The sequence below is a fragment of the Labrus bergylta genome, chromosome 4 (genome assembly GCF_963930695.1).
Source record: "Labrus bergylta chromosome 4, fLabBer1.1, whole genome shotgun sequence".
NCBI classification, from domain to species: Eukaryota; Metazoa; Chordata; class Actinopteri; order Labriformes; family Labridae; genus Labrus; species Labrus bergylta.
The window spans coordinates 27,415,662-27,440,986 of NC_089198.1; the positions used below are offsets into that span (position 1 = coordinate 27,415,662).

The 25,325-nt window shown below is 37.6% G+C and overlaps 1 protein-coding gene across 1 annotated transcript in view; it reads left to right on the plus strand.

Moving 5' to 3' along the window:
- LOC109981593 (piezo-type mechanosensitive ion channel component 2) overlaps window positions 1-25,325 on the plus strand; it is a 97,963-nt gene that overhangs the window by 60,829 nt on the left and 11,809 nt on the right. The window contains exons 25-41 of the mRNA XM_065954272.1: window positions 266-509; window positions 775-883; window positions 1,743-1,896; window positions 2,606-2,695; window positions 3,562-3,683; window positions 3,934-4,002; window positions 5,672-5,775; window positions 6,732-6,830; window positions 17,951-18,071; window positions 18,181-18,261; window positions 18,852-19,018; window positions 19,159-19,352; window positions 20,418-20,591; window positions 21,519-22,256; window positions 22,958-23,216; window positions 24,118-24,297; window positions 24,843-25,149. Of these exons, the coding sequence (XP_065810344.1) occupies window positions 266-509; window positions 775-883; window positions 1,743-1,896; window positions 2,606-2,695; window positions 3,562-3,683; window positions 3,934-4,002; window positions 5,672-5,775; window positions 6,732-6,830; window positions 17,951-18,071; window positions 18,181-18,261; window positions 18,852-19,018; window positions 19,159-19,352; window positions 20,418-20,591; window positions 21,519-22,256; window positions 22,958-23,216; window positions 24,118-24,297; window positions 24,843-25,149 (3,212 nt within the window). The remainder of the gene's footprint in view (window positions 1-265; window positions 510-774; window positions 884-1,742; window positions 1,897-2,605; window positions 2,696-3,561; window positions 3,684-3,933; window positions 4,003-5,671; window positions 5,776-6,731; window positions 6,831-17,950; window positions 18,072-18,180; window positions 18,262-18,851; window positions 19,019-19,158; window positions 19,353-20,417; window positions 20,592-21,518; window positions 22,257-22,957; window positions 23,217-24,117; window positions 24,298-24,842; window positions 25,150-25,325) is intronic.

A 25,325-nucleotide genomic window follows, 5' to 3' on the forward strand; every position in this document is an offset into this window, starting at 1 on the left:
CAGTACATAGCATCCTCTACCATCAGTGTGTGGAAGTGGTGTGAATGTGACATGTAGAGTAAAAAGCACATTGAGTAGTGGGAAGACTGGAATAATAATATACAAGTCCAAGTCCATTCATCGTTTAACTGGAGTTTAAAGCCTACACTTTACGTGGGTCTGGGTGGGTTTACAGTTGTTCTCTTGATAGTTGAAACTGCAAAGAACAAAATCATTTTTCTGTTGGGAAATTTGCTAACACAATGGTTTTGCTACCGTCCCCTAGGTCCTACCTGGACATGCTGAAGGTCATCATGTTTAGCTACTTGTTCTGGTTTGTCCTCACCATCATCTTCATCACCGGAACAACGCGCATCAGCATCTTCTGTATGGGCTACCTGGTGGCCTGTTTTTACTTCCTTCTCTTTGGTGGCGACCTCCTGCTCAAACCAATCAAAAAGATCCTCCATTACTGGGACTTCCTGATCGCCTACAACGTCTTTGTAATCACCATGAAGAATATTTTATCTGTGAGTGGTCCATCACAAATGATCCCAACAAGATACAAAACATGTCAGCAATGACTAAATCAGTTTCTGGAATGGTGAAATTTGAAAACTGTCAAAATGAATTTGCATGTAAAAAAAGAAATCACTAACAACTTTTCTGTTCTTAAAAAAAAAAATACATGTGTTTGTGTTCTGCAAAATCAAAGATAATCACAAAGACATGTCAAGAAAATACATCATGTAAGTTATTGCATTCAAGTTAATAATACATTGTGCTTCTTCTTAGATCTTGGCCTGTGGATACATCAATGTACTGATCGTGAACAACTGCTGGTTGATCCAGTTACTCAGCCTTGCCTGCACCATCAAGGACTACAAAATCAACATCAAAGAAGGTGAGTGGACTCAACATTTTATATCCTGTGCATCTTGTAATTAAAAAAAATCATCTCACAGGAAGATAAATAATCCCCTTCAGCTTTAGAAGAAGCATATGTCTGTTTAGGTTAAAACTGACAGGCACACATACTGCAGCATGTCAGTGGGATTTTCTCTCCCGAGGGTGTGAAGCTACAGGAAACAAACGATTAAACCACCCTAGTTTGTTTTCTGGCCATTTGAATCAAGCACAGCCTTATCATATTTTTAACCCCACCAAGCAGTTGATTTAAACTGAATATGGGCACAAACACAAAGACAATATTTGTCCCCATAAGAGTCTACATTAATATTAAAGAGACTGTGTGTAATTCTATGTACCGGTACAACTGCAGGTTTTTTTTGTTTTTATTATTACTTTCTGGTTTTAACCCTTTTATGTGTAATTTGTTTGACGTATTCAAGGATGTTGTGTTCATTTTGCTGAATGTTTGTACGGCTATTGTATTTTTTTATTGTCAGTTTGTGATTATTTTAGGGTCTTTTCAGTTAATATCTGGTCCTTTAGGACAAATCCAATCACTATGTCTCCACTTCTGTTTTGCGTTAAGCACTCAGCAAGAGTTATAAAAATACAATCAAAAACTTTCAATAAAAAGAGAGGAAAAATAGGAGATTGCATGCATTTTACACTGAGACATGTCCTGAAGTTTACCTGTGTTTGGATGTGAAAACGTCCACACTGACAATGAAATTCTTCCAGATGTATGACTCTCAATCTGCTGATCAGTTAATGTGTTCTGAGTCAAGTCAATAGTTCAGTTTTATTAAAGACTTTGAATAAATACCATCTCCTTTGTTGTATGCATGTTGCAGCTGAAGACCAGTGTGATCTGCCCAGGAATGAAGCCGGCATCATCTGGGACAGTATCTGCTTCGCATTCCTGCTGCTGCAGAGACGAGTCTTCATGAGCTACTACTTCCTCCACGTGGTGGCTGATATCAGAGCCTCACAGATTCTTGCTTCAAGGTACACAATGTAGGCTGAGCTGAGGCCCACCAGTGCTACGCCGATATAGTTTATGACAATGTTTATGACTGTATGCAATGGTTAGATTTGTGAGTATACAAGTCCCTTAAGATTTAAAGTATTTGGCATTAATGTCATTGTTAAGTGTTTGTTGCTGTTTGCTGTAAAAACTTATAATTGTAACATTTAGAATTTTAAAGAGCTAAGAGTCCTCCAATACAGTGAGGCTATCCAGATGCTAGATCACAATATTAATGTCAAAAATAACATTGACATGTAAGAAAATAAAACCCTGCCTCTCTATTAACCAATCAAAATGTTTAAAAAAATTATTATCTGACAGCTTGGTGTTTCTTCCTCGTAAAAACTCTGGAAGTTTAATAAGGTTTAACTATCATTTTTAACTTCTCCACTGAAACTTATAAAAACTAATCAAGCAAAATTAAACTAGAATCCTGATGACAGATGCCCTTAGTACAGTTAAGCCATGGATAGAAAATTAGGGAATTAATTTAACCCCTTAGCTGCAAAGACGAACCATTCTGGCTTAAAAGAGAGATAAAGTTTCAGAACCAGAGGGTAAAGGAGTCAGTCAGAGATTTGTATGGATAGCATACATGTTGGGACAAGAATAAGTAAAATAGAGTCAAACCCCTTAAAGATTTACAGCTACTGTAAGCCTATGCTTGTTCACCAATTTGTGTTTCAGAGGGGCGGAGCTCTTCCAGGCCACCATAGTGAAGGCAGTGAGAGCCAGACTGGAGGAGGAGCGCAAATCTGTGGAGCAGCTGAAGAGACAGTGAGACTCTAAATATTTGACTTGGCTTTTGACTGTTTTTTTGTCTTCAAGGTGTAATAAGTAGAGGATGTTATATGAGGTTAGCAGACTAAAATAACTGAAAATATATATATATATATATGTATAATAATATGAGGGTGTGCATATCAAATTTGTTGATTTGATGTACCTCCGTGTCCACAGTGTGCACCAATATTTACACAAACCATTTCCTCACAGGAGCTTTAAGACAGAACTGTCTGAGGAATTTTAAGTAATAGAGATCCATAAAAATGATGGCACAACAAGTGCATTTTTTAGACAGACTTTGATTGGGCTTAGTTGCTTAAAAGAATTACATTGCTTCAAATCCGGCCTGTTTGATGGCTGCCAGCGGAGACGGGACAAATTCCTGCAGGAGAAATTCCAAATAATTTTGCACCATTTAGTCATTTAGATCCTTAAAATATTTGAAAATAGGCCCGAGGTGTAAAAATAATCAAATAACCCTACAAGTTACACCAAACCATGAAGCCTGGTTATGTTTATCTGATTTAATTTTAAGGATGTTTCATTAGTCCAAGTACAATGTAGGCATAAACATGACTTGGAAAGTCATTTCACCCCTGACTTTGTCTTTTATGCTTCCAGGAAGCCATCTCTTGTATGTGTATATGTATATACTACATAAAGGCAATGTATTTCCACCACTTACAGTTAGCTCAGGAGATACTCATAAGCACTGATAATATCCACTCACCCGCTCTAATGAGCACTCCAACATTACATAACATACACTAATTTCCATGTGAAGCCAGGGGATGTTTATGTGCTGTTCCTCTGTGTCGATACTTTGTGTCTCTTCACCGTCTCTCTGATTTAATCAGGATGGAGCGCATTAAGGTGAGGCAGCAAAAGTTTAAGAGGGGCAAGGAGAAGATGCTGAGCATAGCACAGGAGTCTGGAGAAGGACAGACCCTCGTCCAGCCTGAGGAGGATGATGATGACGGTATGATGAAGGCTGCCAAGGCCTCTCTCTGTGGAGCAATTGTTAGGAAAGTTTGTGTTTAGCTTATATGTAAGCTAGTAGTGATTGAGGAAGATGGGTGAGAGTGTATTAAGACGTTAAAATATGAAATGAAATGTATTTTCTTTAGTATTGGATCTAAAAGAGGAGATAAGTATAAATATGCCTTGAATTATACAGAATTATTAATTTTCTTATCAAATGTTGCATTGCTGTATTTGTGAAATTTTAGGAGCACAGCGAACGAAAGCCAAGACCAAAAAAAAGCAGTGGTGGAGGCCGTGGGTTGACCATGCTTCCAGTAGGTTAACCCCTCCCAAACCCCTTTTTTTCTCTTCCTCCACTCTGATTGGCCCTTGTGTCCTTGACCAGAATGCTGAGGATTCCCATACTGCCCCTGGGCTCTGAAGGCACCAACACACAGTAGCCTTGATCCTTCCAGACTTTAGTCCTTTTCTGTCTCTATTTAAGGGCCGTTGTGACCTGTAGCTCTCATGTAACTGTACACAGTGTGTGGGGAGGCTCTTCAGTCTCAAGATGAGCTCTAAAACCGTGTCAGTATCGGTGCGGAGCAGGGTTTCCTTAAATAGACACGGTGAGACAACAAAGAATGAGAAAAAGACTATTGGCTGGAGGTTTGTACTCGACATCATTTGAAACATAAACACCAATATTGGTTTCACCTACAGAGTCCACAGTAGAGAATCTCTCTGTTGTAAAACATTTTCATGCAAAGATATGAAGTCCACTCGCCTTTATTCTCAGTACTGGAATAAAGGATGAAGAATTTGTTCATTCTTTGCCTGCAGACATGATCACCAAATGGGTGTTACCTTGGAGGGAACAGCAACAACCATTGGACAAGTTACCGCATAACTCAAATCAGGACTTAATTGTAGATATATAAACACCAGCAACTCTTTGAGTCAATACAGAGGTGTCCTTTTTGGTTGGAACTCATGTCTCATATCATACTCCACCCCCACATTACAAATTATTTCTCTACTTTATCTCCTCGTCGTCTGATGTTTCATCTCCATATCCCAGCATCCTCCCTCACTCCCCGCCCATTGTGGTTCTGTTCAAGGACATAAGTCAGCCCTGTCTGTCCCATTGCTTCCAACACTTAACTAACAGACAGAAGTCACTGGCTCTGTCGTGTAATTTAAAGGCTACTACTGGAGTAAGAGTTTCTAATAGACATGCTTCATTGTGCTTTGTGCTCATTCTTAAACAAGTCGCATATGTGTTTCTGATGTGTTTCCTTGATTTTCTGTTTTCACCTTTTCATGTTTGATGATTTTCGATTCTTAACTGTATCATATAGGCTAGGTTTAATGTTTTATATGTTCTAAATTACAATTTAATGGTAAGTGGTTTATATGGAGATATTATTGTTGCAAAACACTTGTGTAAACAGATCCACAAATGTGTACAGAGATCAACAAATTCATAAACAGATCCACAAATGCATACATAGATCCACAAATGGGTATCTTAAGTTCCTAAATAGATCCACAAATGCGTACATAGATCCACAAATGCGTGAACAGATCCACAAATGGCTATCTCAAATTCCGAAATAGATCCACAAATGGTTATCTCAAATTCCTAAATGGATCCACAAAATCCACAAATCCACAAATCCACAAATTCCTCAAATGCATTCATAGATCCACAAACGTGTACAAAGATCCACAAATGCTTAAACAGATCCACAAAAGCGTAACCTAGCGTATCTGCCAATATGTGGAGCAATTTGTAAATGTGCTCTGTGAATACATCTGTGTACAGAGCTGTATGTACATTTGTTGATCTTTTTATACATTAGCAAATTGTTTTGCAACAATAACAGCTCCATAGGTTTGATGTTCCTTTCAGCAAAGGAACCTTCCTTGAAACCTGTTTTTCTTACTGTTAACATGCTCTGTTTGACTGATTGTAGCTTAACTTTACCTTCTGCCTCTCAGTGGTTAGAAGTGGAGACTATTACTTATTTGAAACTGACAGTGAGGAGGAAGAGGAGGAAGAGGAGAAAAAAGAGGACGAGCCCCCAAAGAAGTCAGCGTTTCAGGTAGTTAAACTGTCAGTGCCAAACAAGATTAATATTCTGTCTGTCACATTCAATGGCTTTTTTATTATTAGTAACATTGTTCAGTGATTACTAATTACAGTTGTGATTACTTTTGTGATGCAAATTTTTAATTTGTTTATCATTCAAAATACAAGCACAATAGAACACATTGTGAACAAAGCTGAAAACACATCTAACACAATATATGTTTTTTTTCAATGTTCAAAGTTTAATTGTTGATGAACTGCATTTTTAATGACTGATAAAAGCACTTGTTATGAAAACTGAATACACTGGGGTTGGGACTTGCACGGTAAGTGGCAATATGATACGATAGGGTATGAAACTATACAATACAATATGATAGGCGATCAGTGGCCTACGAGTACAAAGATATCACACAAGGATTATTGATATATAAAACAAGACAACCATACAATTATACATTGTGATATCTGATTAACTGGGGGATATAAAATGTCCCTAAAAAGGTAAAGTGCAGGATTAATGTTTTTATTCACTGCAATGTGGTGTCAACTTACCTCTTGTCACGCTGCGTCTCTTCACTTCTTTTCCCAGCTGTCTGATGTTATACCGCTATTAACTAATGTTCATGTTATCCTAATTCATGTCATAAGATCCACCATGAGGAGTCATGAAGTAGTGACATGACGAGGGAAATTTGCGCAGATTTGCACTATATTTTTTTGTAATAGGATTTCAATTTTTGGCACCAATGATTTGATAATTGTATTACCCAAGTCAAGACAACAATGTATTGCTGTATCAATATTTTGCCCCACCCCTCACCAACACTCAGGGGAATGTGATGATGATATAATTCTCTTTGTTCGCTGTCTCCTAACAAAGTAAACAGCTGCTGTTTCTGCAAATTTGAAATGATTTACTACTTATCCATTAATCTACTAATCTCTGACTCTGTTGTCTCTCCGTAGCGAGCTATTGGGAAGTTTCTATCTGCTGTTCTGGCTTTACCCAGGTCTATCATTAAGCTGCCTAAAACTATCCTGCAGTATGTAGTGAAGGCAGGAAAGGTACTAACCCGAGCTAACACAGTTTGCTTTCTGTTCAAACACCTGCCATGTTGAATATCAAGTAATGCCACAGAGTACTGACTTTCAAGCTCATGTTTGATGTTCTGCTTTGGCAAAAATCATCCAACGTTAACTGGAATGGAAATTATTTGACCTTTTGCATGTTCTTTTCTGAGCTTGACTGGATGCATGATGTAGTACTTTATTCTGACATGGTACTACCCTTTTTAAAAAAAAGTGTTTTCTGTCCGTTTGTGACTTTTCATGTGGTTTACTGCTTTGAGCTGGATTCTATTATTATGATAAGTTTTAGCAATTAGTGCTTAACCTTGTCCCTGATGAAGATTAATGTTTGTGTTTTAAGTAACCCTGGTGGTTTTGTGTGTTTCAGTGCATAACTGCAAATGTTTTCATTGTTAATATTATTGACTGGTGTCTTTGGCTATAATGATTATACACTGCAAACCATAAAAACCTGTTCCTGGGATATTCTGTAACTCAGTAATCCATTTTGTTTGATTACAGAGTTGACAGATTTTCAATCAATCAATCTTCATTTGTATAGGGCCAATTCATAACCAATGTAATCTCAATACAGTTTACAAAAGAGCAGGTAAAAGACCTGACTCATTGTTATGTTACAAAAGAGCAGGTAAAATACCTTACTCATTGTTATTTTACAAAAGAGCAGGTAAAATACCTTACTCATTGTTATGTTACAAAAGAGCAGGTTAAAGACCTCACTCATTGTTATTTTACAAAAGAGCAGGTAAAAGACCTTACTTATTGTTATTTTACAAAAGAGCAGGTAAAAGACCTTACTTATTGTTATGTTACAAAAGAGCAGGTAAAAGACCTCACTCATTGTTATGTTACAAAAGAGCAGGTAAAAGACTTCACTCGTTGTTATGTTACAAAAGAGCAGGTAAAAGACTTCACTCGTTATGTTACAAAAGAGCAGGTAAAAGACCTCACTCATTGTTATGTTACAAAAGAGCAGGTAAAAGACCTCACTCGTTGTTATGTTACAAAAGAGCAGGTAAAAGACTTCACTCGTTATGTTACAAAAGAGCAGGTAAAAGACTTCACTCGTTGTTATGTTACAAAAGAGCAGGTAAAAGACTTCACTCGTTATGTTACGAAAGAGCAGGTAAAAGACCTCACTCATTGTTATGTTACAAAAGAGCAGGTAAAAGACCTTACTCATTGTTATGTTACAAAAGAGCAGGTAAAAGACTTCACTCGTTATGTTACAAAAGAGCAGGTAAAAGACTTCACTCGTTATGTTACGAAAGAGCAGGTAAAAGACTTCACTCATTGTTATGTTACAAAAGAGCAGGTAAAAGACCTCCCTCATTATGTTACAAAAGAGCAGGTAACAGACCTCCCTCATTATGTTACAAAAGAGCAGGTAAAAGACCTCACTTGTTGTTATGTTACAAAAGAGCAGGTAAAAGACCTCACTCGTTGTTATGTTACAAAAGAGCAGCTAAAAGACCTTACTCATTGTTATTTTACAAAAGAGCAGGTAAAAGACCTCACTCGTTGTTATGTTACAAAAGAGCAGCTAAAAGACCTTACTCATTGTTATTTTACAAAAGAGCAGGTAAAAGACCTCACTCGTTGTTACGTTACAAAAGAGCAGGTAAAAGACCTTACTCATTGTTATGTTACAAAAGAGCAGGTAAAAGACCTCACTCGTTATGTTATAAAAGAGCAGGTAAAAGACTTCACTCGTTCTTATGTTACAAAAGAGCAGGTAAAAGACTTCACTCGTTATGTTACGAAAGAGCAGGTAAAAGACCTCACTCATTGTTATGTTACAAAAGAGCAGGTAAAAGACTTCACTCGTTGTTATGTTACAAAAGAGCAGGTAAAAGACTTCACTCGTTATGTTACAAAAGAGCAGGTAAAAGACTTCACTCGTTATGTTACAAAAGAGCAGGTAAAAGACTTCACTCGTTGTTATGTTACAAAAGAGCAGGTAAAAGACTTCACTCGTTATGTTACAAAAGAGCAGGTAAAAGACTTCACTTGTTGTTATATTACAAAAGAGCAGGTAACAGACCTCACTTGTTGTTATTTTACAAAAGAGCAGGTAAAAGACCTCACTCGTTGTTACATTACAAAAGAGCAGGTAAAAGACCTCCCTCGTTATGTTACAAAAGAGCAGGTAAAAGACTTCACTCGTTGTTATGTTACAAAAGAGCAGGTAAAAGACCTCACTCGTTGTTATTTTACAAAAGAGCAGGTAAAAGACCTCACTCGTTGTTATTTTACAAAAGAGCAGGTAAAAGACCTCACTCGTTATGTTACAAAAGAGCAGGTAAAAGACCTCACTCGTTATGTTACAAAAGAGCAGGTAAAAGACCTCACTCGTTATGTTACAAAAGAGCAGGTAAAAGACCTCACTCGTTATGTTACAAAAGAGCAGGTAAAAGACTTCACTCGTTGTTATGTTACAAAAGAGCAGGTAAAAGACCTCACTCGTTGTTATTTTACAAAAGAGCAGGTAAAAGACCTCACTCGTTGTTATTTTACAAAAGAGCAGGTAAAAGACCTCACTCGTTATGTTACAAAAGAGCAGGTAAAAGACCTCACTCGTTGTTATGTTACAAAAGAGCAGGTAAAAGACCTCACTCGTTGTTATTTTACAAAAGAGCAGGTAAAAGACCTCACTCGTTGTTATGTTACAAAGGCGCAGGTAAAAGACCTCACTCGTTATGTTACAAAAGAGGAGGTAAAAGACCTCACTCGTTATGTTACAAAAGAGCAGGTAAAAGACTTCACTCGTTATGTTACAAAAGAGCAGGTAAAAGACCTCACTCGTTGTTATTTTACAAAAGAGCAGGTAAAAGACCTCACTCGTTGTTATTTTACAAAAGAGCAGGTAAAAGACTTCACTCGTTGTTATGTTACAAAAGAGCAGATAAAAGACCTTACTCATTGTTATGTTTCAAAAGAGCAGGTAAAAGACTTCACTCGTTATGTTACAAAAGAGCAGGTAAAAGACTTCACTCGTTGTTATGTTACAAAAGAGCAGGTAACAGACCTCACTCGTTGTTATGTTATGAAAGATTAGGTAAAAGACCTCACTCGTTGTTATGTTACAAAAGAGCAGGTAACAGACCTCACTCGTTGTTATGTTACAAAAGAGCAGGTAAAAGACTTCACTCGTTATGTTACAAAAGAGCAGGTAAAAGACTTCACTCGTTATGTTACAAAAGAGCAGGTAAAAGACTTCACTCGTTGTTATGTTACAAAAGAGCAGGTAAAAGACTTCACTCGTTATGTTACAAAAGAGCAGGTAAAAGACTTCACTTGTTGTTATATTACAAAAGAGCAGGTAAAAGACCTCACTTGTTGTCATTTTACAAAAGAGCAGGTAAAAGACCTCACTCGTTGTTACGTTACAAAAGAGCAGGTAAAAGACCTCCCTCGTTATGTTACAAAAGAGCAGGTAAAAGACCTCACTCGTTGTTATGTTACAAAAGAGCAGGTAAAAGACTTCACTCGTTGTTATGTTACAAAAGAGCAGGTAAAAGACCTCACTCGTTGTTATTTTACAAAAGAGCAGGTAAAAGACCTCACTCGTTGTTATTTTACAAAAGAGCAGGTAAAAGACCTCACTCGTTGTTATTTTACAAAAGAGCAGGTAAAAGACCTCACTCGTTATGTTACAAAAGAGCAGATAAAAGACCTTACTCATTGTTATGTTACAAAAGAGCAGGTAAAAGACTTCACTCGTTATGTTACAAAAGAGCAGGTAAAAGACTTCACTCGTTGTTATGTTACAAAAGAGCAGGTAAAAGACTTCACTCGTTGTTATGTTACAAAAGAGCAGGTAAAAGACTTCACTCGTTGTTATGTTACAAAAGAGCAGATAAAAGACCTTACTCATTGTTATGTTACAAAAGAGCAGGTAAAAGACTTCACTCGTTATGTTACAAAAGAGCAGGTAAAAGACTTCACTCGTTGTTATGTTACAAAAGAGCAGGTAAAAGACTTCACTCGTTGTTATGTTACAAAAGAGCAGGTAACAGACCTCACTCGTTGTTATGTTACAAAAGAGCAGGTAAAAGACTTCACTCGTTATGTTACAAAAGAGCAGGTAAAAGACTTCACTCGTTATGTTACAAAAGAGCAGGTAAAAGACTTCACTCGTTGTTATGTTACAAAAGAGCAGGTAAAAGACTTCACTCGTTATGTTACAAAAGAGCAGGTAAAAGACTTCACTTGTTGTTATATTACAAAAGAGCAGGTAACAGACCTCACTTATTGTTATTTTACAAAAGAGCAGGTAAAAGACCTCACTCGTTGTTACGTTACAAAAGAGCAGGTAAAAGACTTCACTCGTTGTTATGTTACAAAAGAGCAGGTAAAAGACCTCACTCGTTGTTATTTTACAAAAGAGCAGGTAAAAGACCTCACTCGTTGTTATTTTACAAAAGAGCAGGTAAAAGACCTCACTCGTTATGTTACAAAAGAGCAGGTAAAAGACCTCACTCGTTATGTTACAAAAGAGCAGGTAAAAGACCTCACTCGTTATGTTACAAAAGAGCAGGTAAAAGACCTCACTCGTTATGTTACAAAAGAGCAGGTAAAAGACTTCACTCGTTGTTATGTTACAAAAGAGCAGGTAAAAGACCTCACTCGTTGTTATTTTACAAAAGAGCAGGTAAAAGACCTCACTCGTTGTTATTTTACAAAAGAGCAGGTAAAAGACCTCACTCGTTGTTATGTTACAAAAGAGCAGGTAAAAGACCTCACTCGTTGTTATTTTACAAAAGAGCAGGTAAAAGACCTCACTCGTTGTTATGTTACAAAGGCGCAGGTAAAAGACCTCACTCGTTATCTTACAAAAGAGCAGGTAAAAGACCTCACTCGTTATGTTACAAAAGAGCAGGTAAAAGACTTCACTCGTTATGTTACAAAAGAGCAGGTAAAAGACCTCACTCGTTGTTATTTTACAAAAGAGCAGGTAAAAGACCTCACTCGTTGTTATTTTACAAAAGAGCAGGTAAAAGACCTCACTCGTTGTTATGTTACAAAGGCGCAGGTAAAAGACCTCACTCGTTATGTTACAAAAGAGCAGGTAAAAGACTTCACTCGTTATGTTACAAAAGAGCAGGTAAAAGACTTCACTCGTTGTTATGTTACAAAAGAGCAGATAAAAGACCTTACTCATTGTTATGTTACAAAAGAGCAGGTAAAAGACTTCACTCGTTATGTTACAAAAGAGCAGGTAAAAGACTTCACTCGTTGTTATGTTACAAAAGAGCAGGTAACAGACCTCACTCGTTGTTATGTTATGAAAGATTAGGTAAAAGACCTCACTCGTTGTTATGTTACAAAAGAGCAGGTAACAGACCTCACTCGTTGTTATGTTACAAAAGAGCAGGTAAAAGACTTCACTCGTTATGTTACAAAAGAGCAGGTAAAAGACTTCACTCGTTATGTTACAAAAGAGCAGGTAAAAGACTTCACTCGTTGTTATGTTACAAAAGAGCAGGTAAAAGACTTCACTCGTTATGTTACAAAAGAGCAGGTAAAAGACTTCACTTGTTGTTATATTACAAAAGAGCAGGTAAAAGACCTCACTTGTTGTTATTTTACAAAAGAGCAGGTAAAAGACCTCACTCGTTGTTACGTTACAAAAGAGCAGGTAAAAGACCTCCCTCGTTATGTTACAAAAGAGCAGGTAAAAGACTTCACTCGTTGTTATGTTACAAAAGAGCAGGTAAAAGACCTCACTCGTTGTTATGTTACAAAAGAGCAGGTAAAAGACTTCACTCGTTGTTATGTTACAAAAGAGCAGGTAAAAGACCTCACTCGTTATGTTACAAAAGAGCAGGTAAAAGACCTCACTCGTTGTTATTTTACAAAAGAGCAGGTAAAAGACCTCACTCGTTATGTTATAAAAGAGCAGGTAAAAGACCTCACTCGTTGTTATGTTACAAAAGAGCAGGTAAAAGACCTCACTCGTTGTTATTTTACAAAAGAGCAGGTAAAAGACCTCACTCGTTGTTATGTTACAAAGGCGCAGGTAAAAGACCTCACTCGTTATCTTACAAAAGAGCAGGTAAAAGACCTCACTCGTTATGTTACAAAAGAGCAGGTAAAAGACTTCACTCGTTATGTTACAAAAGAGCAGGTAAAAGACCTCACTCGTTGTTATTTTACAAAAGAGCAGGTAAAAGACCTCACTCGTTGTTATTTTACAAAAGAGCAGGTAAAAGACCTCACTCGTTGTTATGTTACAAAGGCGCAGGTAAAAGACCTCACTCGTTATGTTACAAAAGAGCAGGTAAAAGACTTCACTCGTTATGTTACAAAAGAGCAGGTAAAAGACTTCACTCGTTGTTATGTTACAAAAGAGCAGATAAAAGACCTTACTCATTGTTATGTTACAAAAGAGCAGGTAAAAGACTTCACTCGTTATGTTACAAAAGAGCAGGTAAAAGACTTCACTCGTTGTTATGTTACAAAAGAGCAGGTAACAGACCTCACTCGTTGTTATGTTATGAAAGATTAGGTAAAAGACCTCACTCGTTGTTATGTTACAAAAGAGCAGGTAACAGACCTCACTCGTTGTTATGTTACAAAAGAGCAGGTAAAAGACTTCACTCGTTATGTTACAAAAGAGCAGGTAAAAGACTTCACTCGTTATGTTACAAAAGAGCAGGTAAAAGACTTCACTCGTTGTTATGTTACAAAAGAGCAGGTAAAAGACTTCACTCGTTATGTTACAAAAGAGCAGGTAAAAGACTTCACTTGTTGTTATATTACAAAAGAGCAGGTAAAAGACCTCACTTGTTGTTATTTTACAAAAGAGCAGGTAAAAGACCTCACTCGTTGTTACGTTACAAAAGAGCAGGTAAAAGACCTCCCTCGTTATGTTACAAAAGAGCAGGTAAAAGACTTCACTCGTTGTTATGTTACAAAAGAGCAGGTAAAAGACCTCACTCGTTATGTTACAAAAGAGCAGGTAAAAGACCTCACTCGTTATGTTACAAAAGAGCAGATAAAAGACCTCACTCGTTGTTATTTTACAAAAGAGCAGGTAAAAGACCTCACTCGTTGTTATGTTACAAAGGCGCAGGTAAAAGACCTCACTCGTTATGTTACAAAAGAGCAGGTAAAAGACCTCACTCGTTATGTTACAAAAGAGCAGGTAAAAGACTTCACTCGTTATGTTACAAAAGAGCAGGTAAAAGACCTCACTCGTTGTTATTTTACAAAAGAGCAGGTAAAAGACCTCACTCGTTGTTATTTTACAAAAGAGCAGGTAAAAGACCTCACTCGTTGTTATGTTACAAAGGCGCAGGTAAAAGACCTCACTCGTTATGTTACAAAAGAGCAGGTAAAAGACTTCACTCGTTATGTTACAAAAGAGCAGGTAAAAGACTTCACTCGTTGTTATGTTACAAAAGAGCAGGTAAAAGACTTCACTCGTTATGTTACAAAAGAGCAGGTAAAAGACTTCACTCGTTATGTTACAAAAGAGCAGGTAAAAGACTTCACTCGTTGTTATGTTACAAAAGAGCAGGTAACAGACCTCACTCGTTGTTATGTTATGAAAGATTAGGTAAAAGACCTCACTCGTTGTTATGTTACAAAAGAGCAGCTAAAAGACCTTACTCATTGTTATTTTACAAAAGAGCAGGTAAAAGACTTCACTCGTTGTTACGTTACAAAAGAGCAGGTAAAAGACCTTACTCGTTGTTATTTTACAAAAGAGCAGGTAAAAGACCTCACTCGTTATGTTATAAAAGAGCAGGTAAAAGACCTCACTCGTTGTTATGTTACAAAAGAGCAGGTAAAAGACCTTACTCGTTGTTATTTTACAAAAGAGCAGGTAAAAGACCTCACTCGTTATGTTATAAAAGAGCAGGTAAAAGACCTCACTCGTTGTTATGTTACAAAAGAGCAGCTAAAAGACCTTACTCATTGTTATTTTACAAAAGAGCAGGTAAAAGACCTTACTCATTGTTATGTTACAAAAGAGCAGGTAAAAGACCTTACTCGTTGTTATTTTACAAAAGAGCAGGTAAAAGACCTCACTCGTTATGTTATAAAAGAGCAGGTAAAAGACCTCACTCGTTGTTATGTTACAAAAGAGCAGGTAAAAGACCTTACTCATTGTTATGTTACAAAAGAGCAGGTAAAAGACCTCACTCGTTGTTATTTTACAAAAGAGCAGGTAAAAGACCTCACTCGTTGTTATTTTACAAAAGAGCAGGTAAAAGACCTCACTCGTTGTTATTTTACAAAAGAGCAGGTAAAAGACCTCACTCGTTGTTATGTTACAAAGGCGCAGGTAAAAGACCTCACTCGTTATGTTACAAAAGAGCAGGTAAAAGACTTCACTCGTTATGTTACAAAAGAGCAGGTAAAAGACTTCACTCGTTGTTATGTTACAAAAGAGCAGATAAAAGACCTTACTCATTGTTATGTTACAAAAGAGCAGGTAAAAGACTTCACTCGTTATGTTACAAAAGAGCAGGTAAAAGACTTCACTCGTTGTTATGTTACAAAAGAGCAGGTAACAGACCTCACTCGTTGTTATGTTATGAAAGATTAGGTAAAAGACCTCACTCGTTGTTATGTTACAAAAGAGCAGGTAACAGACCTCACTCGTTGTTATGTTACAAAAGAGCAGGTAAAAGACTTCACTCGTTATGTTACAAAAGAGCAGGTAAAAGACTTCACTCGTTATGTTACAAAAGAGCAGGTAAAAGACTTCACTCGTTGTTATGTTACAAAAGAGCAGGTAAAAGACTTCACTCGTTATGTTACAAAAGAGCAGGTAAAAGACTTCACTTGTTGTTATATTACAAAAGAGCAGGTAAAAGACCTCACTTGTTGTTATTTTACAAAAGAGCAGGTAAAAGACCTCACTCGTTGTTACGTTACAAAAGAGCAGGTAAAAGACCTCCCTCGTTATGTTACAAAAGAGCAGGTAAAAGACTTCACTCGTTGTTATGTTACAAAAGAGCAGGTAAAAGACCTCACTCGTTGTTATGTTACAAAAGAGCAGGTAAAAGACCTCACTCGTTGTTATTTTACAAAAGAGCAGGTAAAAGACCTCACTCGTTGTTATTTTACAAAAGAGCAGGTAAAAGACCTCACTCGTTATGTTACAAAAGAGCAGGTAAAAGACCTCACTCGTTATGTTACAAAAGAGCAGGTAAAAGACTTCACTCGTTGTTATGTTACAAAAGAGCAGGTAAAAGACCTCACTCGTTGTTATTTTACAAAAGAGCAGGTAAAAGACCTCACTCGTTGTTATTTTACAAAAGAGCAGGTAAAAGACCTCACTCGTTATGTTACAAAAGAGCAGGTAAAAGACCTCACTCGTTGTTATGTTACAAAAGAGCAGGTAAAAGACCTCACTCGTTGTTATTTTACAAAAGAGCAGGTAAAAGACCTCACTCGTTGTTATGTTACAAAGGCGCAGGTAAAAGACCTCACTCGTTATGTTACAAAAGAGCAGGTAAAAGACCTCACTCGTTATGTTACAAAAGAGCAGGTAAAAGACTTCACTCGTTATGTTACAAAAGAGCAGGTAAAAGACCTCACTCGTTGTTATTTTACAAAAGAGCAGGTAAAAGACCTCACTCGTTGTTATTTTACAAAAGAGCAGGTAAAAGACCTCACTCGTTGTTATGTTACAAAGGCGCAGGTAAAAGACCTCACTCGTTATGTTACAAAAGAGCAGGTAAAAGACTTCACTCGTTATGTTACAAAAGAGCAGGTAAAAGACTTCACTCGTTGTTATGTTACAAAAGAGCAGGTAAAAGACTTCACTCGTTATGTTACAAAAGAGCAGGTAAAAGACTTCACTCGTTATGTTACAAAAGAGCAGGTAAAAGACTTCACTCGTTGTTATGTTACAAAAGAGCAGGTAACAGACCTCACTCGTTGTTATGTTATGAAAGATTAGGTAAAAGACCTCACTCGTTGTTATGTTACAAAAGAGCAGCTAAAAGACCTTACTCATTGTTATTTTACAAAAGAGCAGGTAAAAGACTTCACTCGTTGTTACGTTACAAAAGAGCAGGTAAAAGACCTTACTCGTTGTTATTTTACAAAAGAGCAGGTAAAAGACCTCACTCGTTATGTTATAAAAGAGCAGGTAAAAGACCTCACTCGTTGTTATGTTACAAAAGAGCAGGTAAAAGACCTTACTCGTTGTTATTTTACAAAAGAGCAGGTAAAAGACCTCACTCGTTATGTTATAAAAGAGCAGGTAAAAGACCTCACTCGTTGTTATGTTACAAAAGAGCAGCTAAAAGACCTTACTCATTGTTATTTTACAAAAGAGCAGGTAAAAGACCTTACTCATTGTTATGTTACAAAAGAGCAGGTAAAAGACCTTACTCGTTGTTATTTTACAAAAGAGCAGGTAAAAGACCTCACTCGTTATGTTATAAAAGAGCAGGTAAAAGACCTCACTCGTTGTTATGTTACAAAAGAGCAGGTAAAAGACCTTACTCATTGTTATGTTACAAAAGAGCAGGTAAAAGACCTCACTCGTTGTTATTTTACAAAAGAGCAGGTAAAAGACCTCACTCATTGTTATGTTACAAAAGAGCAGGTAAAAGACCTCACTCGTTGTTATTTTACAAAAGAGCAGGTAAAAGACCTCACTCGTTGTTATTTTACAAAAGAGCAGGTAAAAGACCTCACTCGTTGTTATGTTACAAAGGCGCAGGTAAAAGATCTTACTCATTGTTATGTTACAAAAGAGCAGGTAAAAGACCTTACTTGTTATATTATCTACAAAGATCTAACATTAATTCATCATGAGCACAGCATTTAGCATACAGTAGTTACATTTTTGTATGTGTTGTTTTGAAAAAGCGTTTTTGTTGGTTAGAACAAGAAACCAACAACCGCTGCATATTTTCCTACGTTGATATCAATTTTAATAGTTTAGGTATTCTCTCATAAAAGTGTTAAGTGTACATGTACAGTATATTTGTAATAAATACACAAAAGCATGCAAACCACCTTCAGTTGGTTCATTGTTTTCCTTTGTCTAGTCGTACCTCTTACCACATGTTTTATATGCATGAGTACTTTCTTCTTTTTAAAATTTAACCTTTTTCTTCTAGTTTCTTTACCACGCTTGGATCACAGACCCTAAAGCTGCACTAAGAGCACGAGGCAAAGAGAAACGCAAGTTCTGGAAAAAATACACAAAAGGAGTCAGACGCAGAAAAAGCAAGAAAGAAGGTAAGTAAATTCTAAAGACAAAAAACTCACATTAAACTGAGTGAAGGACTAGTTAGGTGTGAGAATGACTTTGAATGAACCACATTGAGGTGTCTTTACTGTCCTGCAGCAGGTCATGTAACCGTAGACCTTGGAGAGCTCTCAGATGGGGGAGAAAAAGAAGAGGAAAACAAGAAGACTGGTGGTCCAGGTTGGTTTCTTTAGAAGAAATGTGTTTTATTACATCTTGAAATAAAGGCAAATTACTTTATTTTGTGCCATAAAGTTTATCTCTTTAAGTTTTAACAAGCTTTAAAATGCACAAAAGATACTAAATAACTGACATACTAGATTTAGTTTTTACCCATGTTTGGGCTGTCAGAGAGGGGAACTAATTACAGATTTTAAGAATCCTTTAATCAAAAGTCATTATCCTAAAAATATAAATGTCTTCTATTTTCCTAAACCTAGAAGCTACTGATTCGCCTTTCTGTCGAAATTAAATTCTGGTGTTGGGAAGGATACTTTTTCGGGAAAGTGATGGGGAAATTTCAGAAACTTCCAAATAAAATGAGGAAAAATGATGACATTAACAATTAGATTTTTATTTGCCTGTATTTTATTTTATCATTAGTATGTTTTTGTTAATTCATGTTATGTTGCATATTTTGTTTTACATATTAATATAAAAATCATCTAATTTCAGCTCCAATAAGAGACACTCATTTGAATGCGCTATAGTACGCCCTGAAAAGTAAAATTACGGTAACCTAACCGCTATGTGTTGCATTCCTTCCTTAGACAACATCATCAAGCGAGTGTTCAACATCATCAAGTTCACCTGGGTGCTCTTCCAAACGGCAGTGGAAAGCTTCACTAGGTGGATGAATGACATGTGCAGGGAGTACATCGACATCTCCACTGTGCTGCGTATAGAGCGCTGCATGCTGACTAGGGAGGTCAAAAAGGTACCAAGAATATGGAAAAAGTTGTTTTGAAGGAAGTTTTTAAATCTTAAAATATATAAATATATATAAGTTAATAACTGATACGGACCTTTAGTGATAAAAGGAGAAAGTGTAGATGAATACTTTTTTTGTACCACCAGGGTAACGTGCCGTCCAGAGAGAGCATCCATGTCTACTACCAGAAAGCCATGAGGCTCAACATGTCCAGGCAGGCCAGCATGGACATACTCAGTGAGGATGAGTCAGTCTCTGGATCCACCAGGGTCAAAAGAAGGCGAGGAAACTACCGCATGGAGAGCCAGGACTCCACGGCCTCCAGAGACAGCATATCCAGGTACACACATACACCTGATGGTGGTCATCAGCAATGCAACATGGGAGAACACATGAGAGAGAGCCTAAATAATGTGGCTTCATGACATCTTCATCGCTGAACTTCAAAAGTGGTATAAAAAAAAAAACCTAACTGGGCATGAATAACACTTTTTTAAAGGGCTTAAAATTAAGAAATTGTGACATAGGTATTTGAAGCATGTACTTTTAAGTAAGACAATTATGTTGAAAATATCTTTTTTTATATGTCAGGACTATGCACCCACATAATTTAGGGTTGAAACATGTTTATAACACGTCCAGCCATGTATTTGTAGTTTTTCAGGTTCAAAAGTCATTGTTTACATTGAGTAATTGTTCATTGTCCGGGAGGACGTGCTGTATACATAATCTGTAAAACATGAGTTATCAAGAAGCAGTGGTATTAACAGAAGCAGAACAAATGTATATCATGTGCTTTAAGCTTCACATGATGATTGGTTCTCCAAAATCAGTTAAAAACACATGATCTTAAATACCTCTTGAACATTTGAACATGCTAGTAGATAGTTTTGGTGTTATCTGTTCAGGTTTTAAGAATTGACAAAAAAAACATTTACAATACAACTTTCATTAGGACTCTCTGCAGAGGACAGAAGACAAAACAGAACGTTGATAAAATCTTTATCCAGGGTAACTGGGACATTGTTTCTGGAATATGAAGTCGCTCTTTTTTTAAATCGCGTATAAAACCATAGTCTCCATGGATAGATATGAATAGAGGTAAAATAGAAAAACCTTTTTTTGTGATTAATTAAATCTGTAAAGGTGTTACTCAGTCAATATCATGTGGTCATTGTTATATTGAGACATCCCCATTCTTTGCTTCATCTCATGTTTATTATGATCCTGTGCCGATGGAAACCAGATCATGATTCCCCTGTTTTTTAGTTTTTTTTTAAAGTTGGGCTGGAAGCCTTTATGACACTGTGTGCAGGGAATCCCTTATCTGCGTAACCTAACTTAGATCCCATCTCATCCTTCTCATTACTGATGATCTCATCTGTCACTCTCACCAACCTCTCAGTGCCTTGACTGAGGCAACCACTTTGTTTTCTCGCCAATCCACGCTGGAAGACCTGGATGGGATGCCAGAGTGCATTCCTAAAACCAGCGAGCGGGCCAGGCCCAAACTGCGTAAGATGTACGGCCTGGACGTGTCCAATTCATCCGTGGACAGCTGCAGCAGCTTCGTGTCCAGGTGCCTGGCCTCAGCTTCACCCATACACACACCTATCATCAAATATGTTTACATGCACAAATATAACTATTTCACAAAATGCTGCATCTGGAATACGACGCTATTCTACAAGCAGAATATGCTGTTTATATAACCTGTGGCATATTGCCAACATTCAGAATAACAGTGGTTAGTTTGTGCACATGCAAACATATTCACTGTCACTCCCATTGCATCTCATGACTTTTGTTTTCATCAAACAATTTTCTAGATTTCATCATTGCATGACCTTCCTAGAACCTATTTTTTATAGACCTCATCCCTGACAAAACACAGGGAACAGAAAACAGAAATATATGACCCTATAACCCTAACCCATTTGTATCCAATAACATCCATATGTAAAGCAAACGAAATATATATATATATTTTTTTTTTTATGGAGACGTACTGTGACATACTGGCTGGTTTGACAATGAATTCTCCCTTAAACCCTCTATAAAGTTTCAGTCTGTAACCATTAATACAAGGCTTATAACACATTATGAAGAAAGTGTAAGCCGATATTGTTATGAATATGATATTACTGATGACAATTTTTGAACATTAATAAAAACAATACATGTTTATATTTCTGCCTTAAGCTAAATTTCAGTGTGTTACGAACCATTTGTTAGCGTTTTGTTTATTCTGCTTATCCATATTTGGTTTAATTTTATTAAAGTGAAAATGTATGCCTTTAAAATATGGCTAGCGTGTGACATAAAATATCCAGTTTCCATTTAAATTTATTCAATCTAATAAATATTCTGAAGTTTTAATAAACACAGGTTCATGTTCCCTGAAATTAGCAGGGTTGCAGATAATTTGTTGTTATGTATCCGTCCATCTTAGTGGGCAGACTTGAACGCGGCTTGACACAATCCTTTCTGGTTTTGTCCCCTCCAGTGAGGCGACCCAGTCCGTCATGATCTACTCCAGACAGGGCACCACAGACACCATAGAAGAAGTGGAGGATGAGCAGGATCAAGGGGAGGACAGGCAGCAGGTTCCCTGGGAATCCCAACAGCTAGACGAGAGCGAGGGGGCCGAGGGAGGTCCCTGGAGTGATGGAGAACCCAGAGAGAGAGAAGAAGAAGAAGAGGAGGAGGGAATTGAGCGATGCGAGGGTGAGGCGGATGAGGGCCAGGAGGGACCAGAGGGTGAGGGCCAGGAGGGACCAGAGGGTGAGGGCCAGGAGGGACCAGAGGGTGAGGAGGGACTAGAGGTACCAAGTGACCAGGGGAGCAAAGAGAGAGAAGAGGCTTTCTGGGAGTCCTTTGGCCCAGATGAGGGCCCCTCCCTCAGGCAGGAGGAGGTAGACTCTGCCCCTTCTGGCCACGAGAAAGACTTCATCACTGAGAGTGAGGATGGGGGAGGACAGCAGGACTTCATGCACACAGAGGGGCGGGGCGGACTTCTCTACACACCTGACACAGATGCTTCCAAAATATCTGACGCTGACGTTCCTCCCAGCTACAGCAAGGCGGTCAGCTTTGACCGGCTGGAAGTCAGCGATGACGAGAGTGACATGGACAGGAGGAGGCGTATGGTGATGACGTCTGACAGCCGCTCAGACAGCAGGTCAGACATCATGCTGCCCTCCATGACAACTGAGCTGACCGCCAGTGAACTTCTGCTCAACAAGTAAGTCCAAACGCAACCAGGGTAAGGGAATCAGAATGAACATACGTCACAATAAGTGTTCATGATTGGTTAAGATTTGTAAGGATTTCCATCATAACTTTGCATTTAAATTATACGTTAATATGTTATATTACAAACAAAAAAGAAACATTTTCCCAGCCTCAATATATGGTAAAACCCTGATGTGATGGTAGGTATGTTAACCTTAATGAATTAAAAATGGGTTCATTGTAAAATATTGTCCTCAGTGAAATGTGATATTCAAACAACTGTGTTTAGATATGTAAATAAATTTAAGAAGGTGAGACCCCAGGAACATTACTTAGTATGTCTTTTCTTTATTTATACTTTCTGTCTCTCTTTGGAGCTTTTTGTGTTTCATTCAAGTTGTGGTCCTTCTTAGTCCTGTTAGAGTTGTTTTGTATAGTAGGTTGTTTTGCACTCTTAGTTTTCTACTTGCATATCTTTGTAGTTGTTTTGTTTCATTGTTTTAGTGCTGCATTTCTTTGTTGTTGTTTTAAGTATTTCAAAAGTATTTCATTATCATTTGGCATTTCTCTGTAGTTATTTTGTATCTTGTGGTTGTTCTGTGTCTCTTTGTAATCATTTTGAGTCTCCTTTATAATCAAAGCAAACTTAAGAAACAATTTGTTTGGTCAAAAAATCAAAAAATTCAAGTGAAATCGGTCTGTTTCCTCCAGGATGTTTTATGACGAGGAGCTGGACAGCTCAGATAGATTCTACCAGAAGCAGCCTCTGATCCTCCAGCTCGGCTACGCCCTCTACAACATGTTGGTGGCTCACTCAGAGATGGTGTGCTACCTGGTCATCATCATCAACCACATGGTGTCGGCCTCCTGCGCCACCCTGGTCCTTCCCATCACCATCTTCCTGTGGGCCATGTTGTCAGTGCCTCGACCGAGCAAGCGCTACTGGATGACTGCCATCATCTACACTGAGGTACAGACTGAAACCAAGATGTCCTTTACAGTTATATCAACAAAAAAAATCAAATGTGTCGGGGAAAAAAAGTTAAAATGAGCACAAACAGCTTTCGATAAATTATTCGTTTTTAACACTCTTTGATAAGAACATCAATCTGATAAATATAAATAACTTATTGCATGAAGACATTTCAACAGTTTTTAAAATCAAAATCAAAGAAAAAAAAGAGCCAGCCATCTTGGCCCTATGTTTTTGTGTAGCATGTCTCCTAATAACAGTAACTTCATCCCGGGATAAATACCACAAGCTGCTAAACTGTTTCGAGTTCTTATTACAGCAATGACAATAAAGATATATTCTATTCTAATTCGAATAAAGTATACATAATGAAAGAAAACAAACGACTGCTCTGAAGTAGGCCGACACGATTAGAGAAAATATACAATGGGCCAGTGCATTATTTAATATTGTGATAACAATGAGGATCAATAAATAGACAAAAGTTAAAGAGTATATATATATATAAGTTATAACTCACAGTTTTTATGTCTGTCTGCTGGTCTTCATGTTTCACTTTAATACACAATAAATCAAAAAGCTTTCTTTTTTCACCAGCTAAATTATAATTAGGTTAGATACAGTGTGTACATGCTGGATGAGACGGCATTGCTCGTTTCCATTAGATAATTTTTGTTATTTATTGAGATCAATTCCGTCTTTTGCGATGTGTTTATTGCGAGTGCTCATATCGTGATAATGATGAAATGGTGATTAACTGTGCAGCCCTACTCTGAAGTCTAGGACCAGGAATGTAATATCATTGATTTTTATACTGCAGTGCTGCTTCTTCTGTTTCTTTGTGAAGTTCTGTCACAGTCCTGGCAGCTGTACTTACTTTCACTTTGTTCCCCTCCAGGTAACAATCTTCATCAAGTACTTCTGCCAGTTTGGCTTCTTCCCCTTTAACCAAAACAAGGTCGACAAAAATAAACCATATCACCCTCCAAACATCATCGGTGTGGAGAAGAAAGACGGTTACGTCCACTTTGACCTGGTCCAGTTACTGGCTCTTTTCTTCCACAGATCCATTCTGAAGGTAACTGCAAACAGACAAACCCCGACAGCTCTAACATATCGCTCACATCTGTCCTCTGCAGGTTCCCACACTTATACTGGAACTGTATGAGCGCCTGCAATACGCACAAGCTCTCTAAATAATATATCACAGAGTACGGTCTACAGTAGATCTCTTTTTGTGAGATTGAGACAACATTTGTTAGGAATTAGCGCTGCACAAATAAAGATTGATTGATAAAGGTTGATTGACATGCCTGGTAATTATATCTCTAATTGTTTACACGTAATATTGTTGCTGTCTAATGCTTTTTTGCACATCATGTTGTAATGTGTGGCTTCACTATTTTTGTTAAAACTGTTATGTTTTACATTTTTTTGTAATTATTTTGTATTGTTGTCTTGCACATCAGTATAATGACGATAAGAGTTTGTATGTGTACTTGTTGTCCTGTTATGGACAAACACATGTTTTGACAAATGTTTGCATGCAACAAGAAGATTATTTTAAACAAATATGACACAGACTAAACATTCCTGCTGTTTTCCACCTCTTCCTATTTCCAGTGCCATGGTCTGTGGGACGAGGACGACCCGAAACTGAAGAGAGAGCAGTCTCGACAGAGTGAGTCAGAGGACGAGGGAAAAGACAAGGGGGAGAGTGATAAGGGGTCCGAACCGGCATCCTCGCTGTTCAATGAAAGTAGAAGCTCCACTCACACTTTGAGATCCATGAACTTCGGGACGTCCATCGATTCAGGACAGATCCAGATGCATTACCCGCAGCAGCAGACCTACCAGCGTCGCAAGAGCTCCAGCGGAGGCTCACACATTTCAGTACGATCGCTCCACTCCTCGGCAAGGTCCAAAAGAGGTAAAGGTCCTACTTTATTTAATCCCCATCAAAATGCTTATTGATATTAGAGATATTTTAACCACAAGCAGAACAAACGAATGAGTGCCATCTACCAAAAGCACCCACTGACAATAAAATAAAAAACTTCTCAGACACAAAGCCATCTTCTGTACAAACATTAAACCAAAACAAGT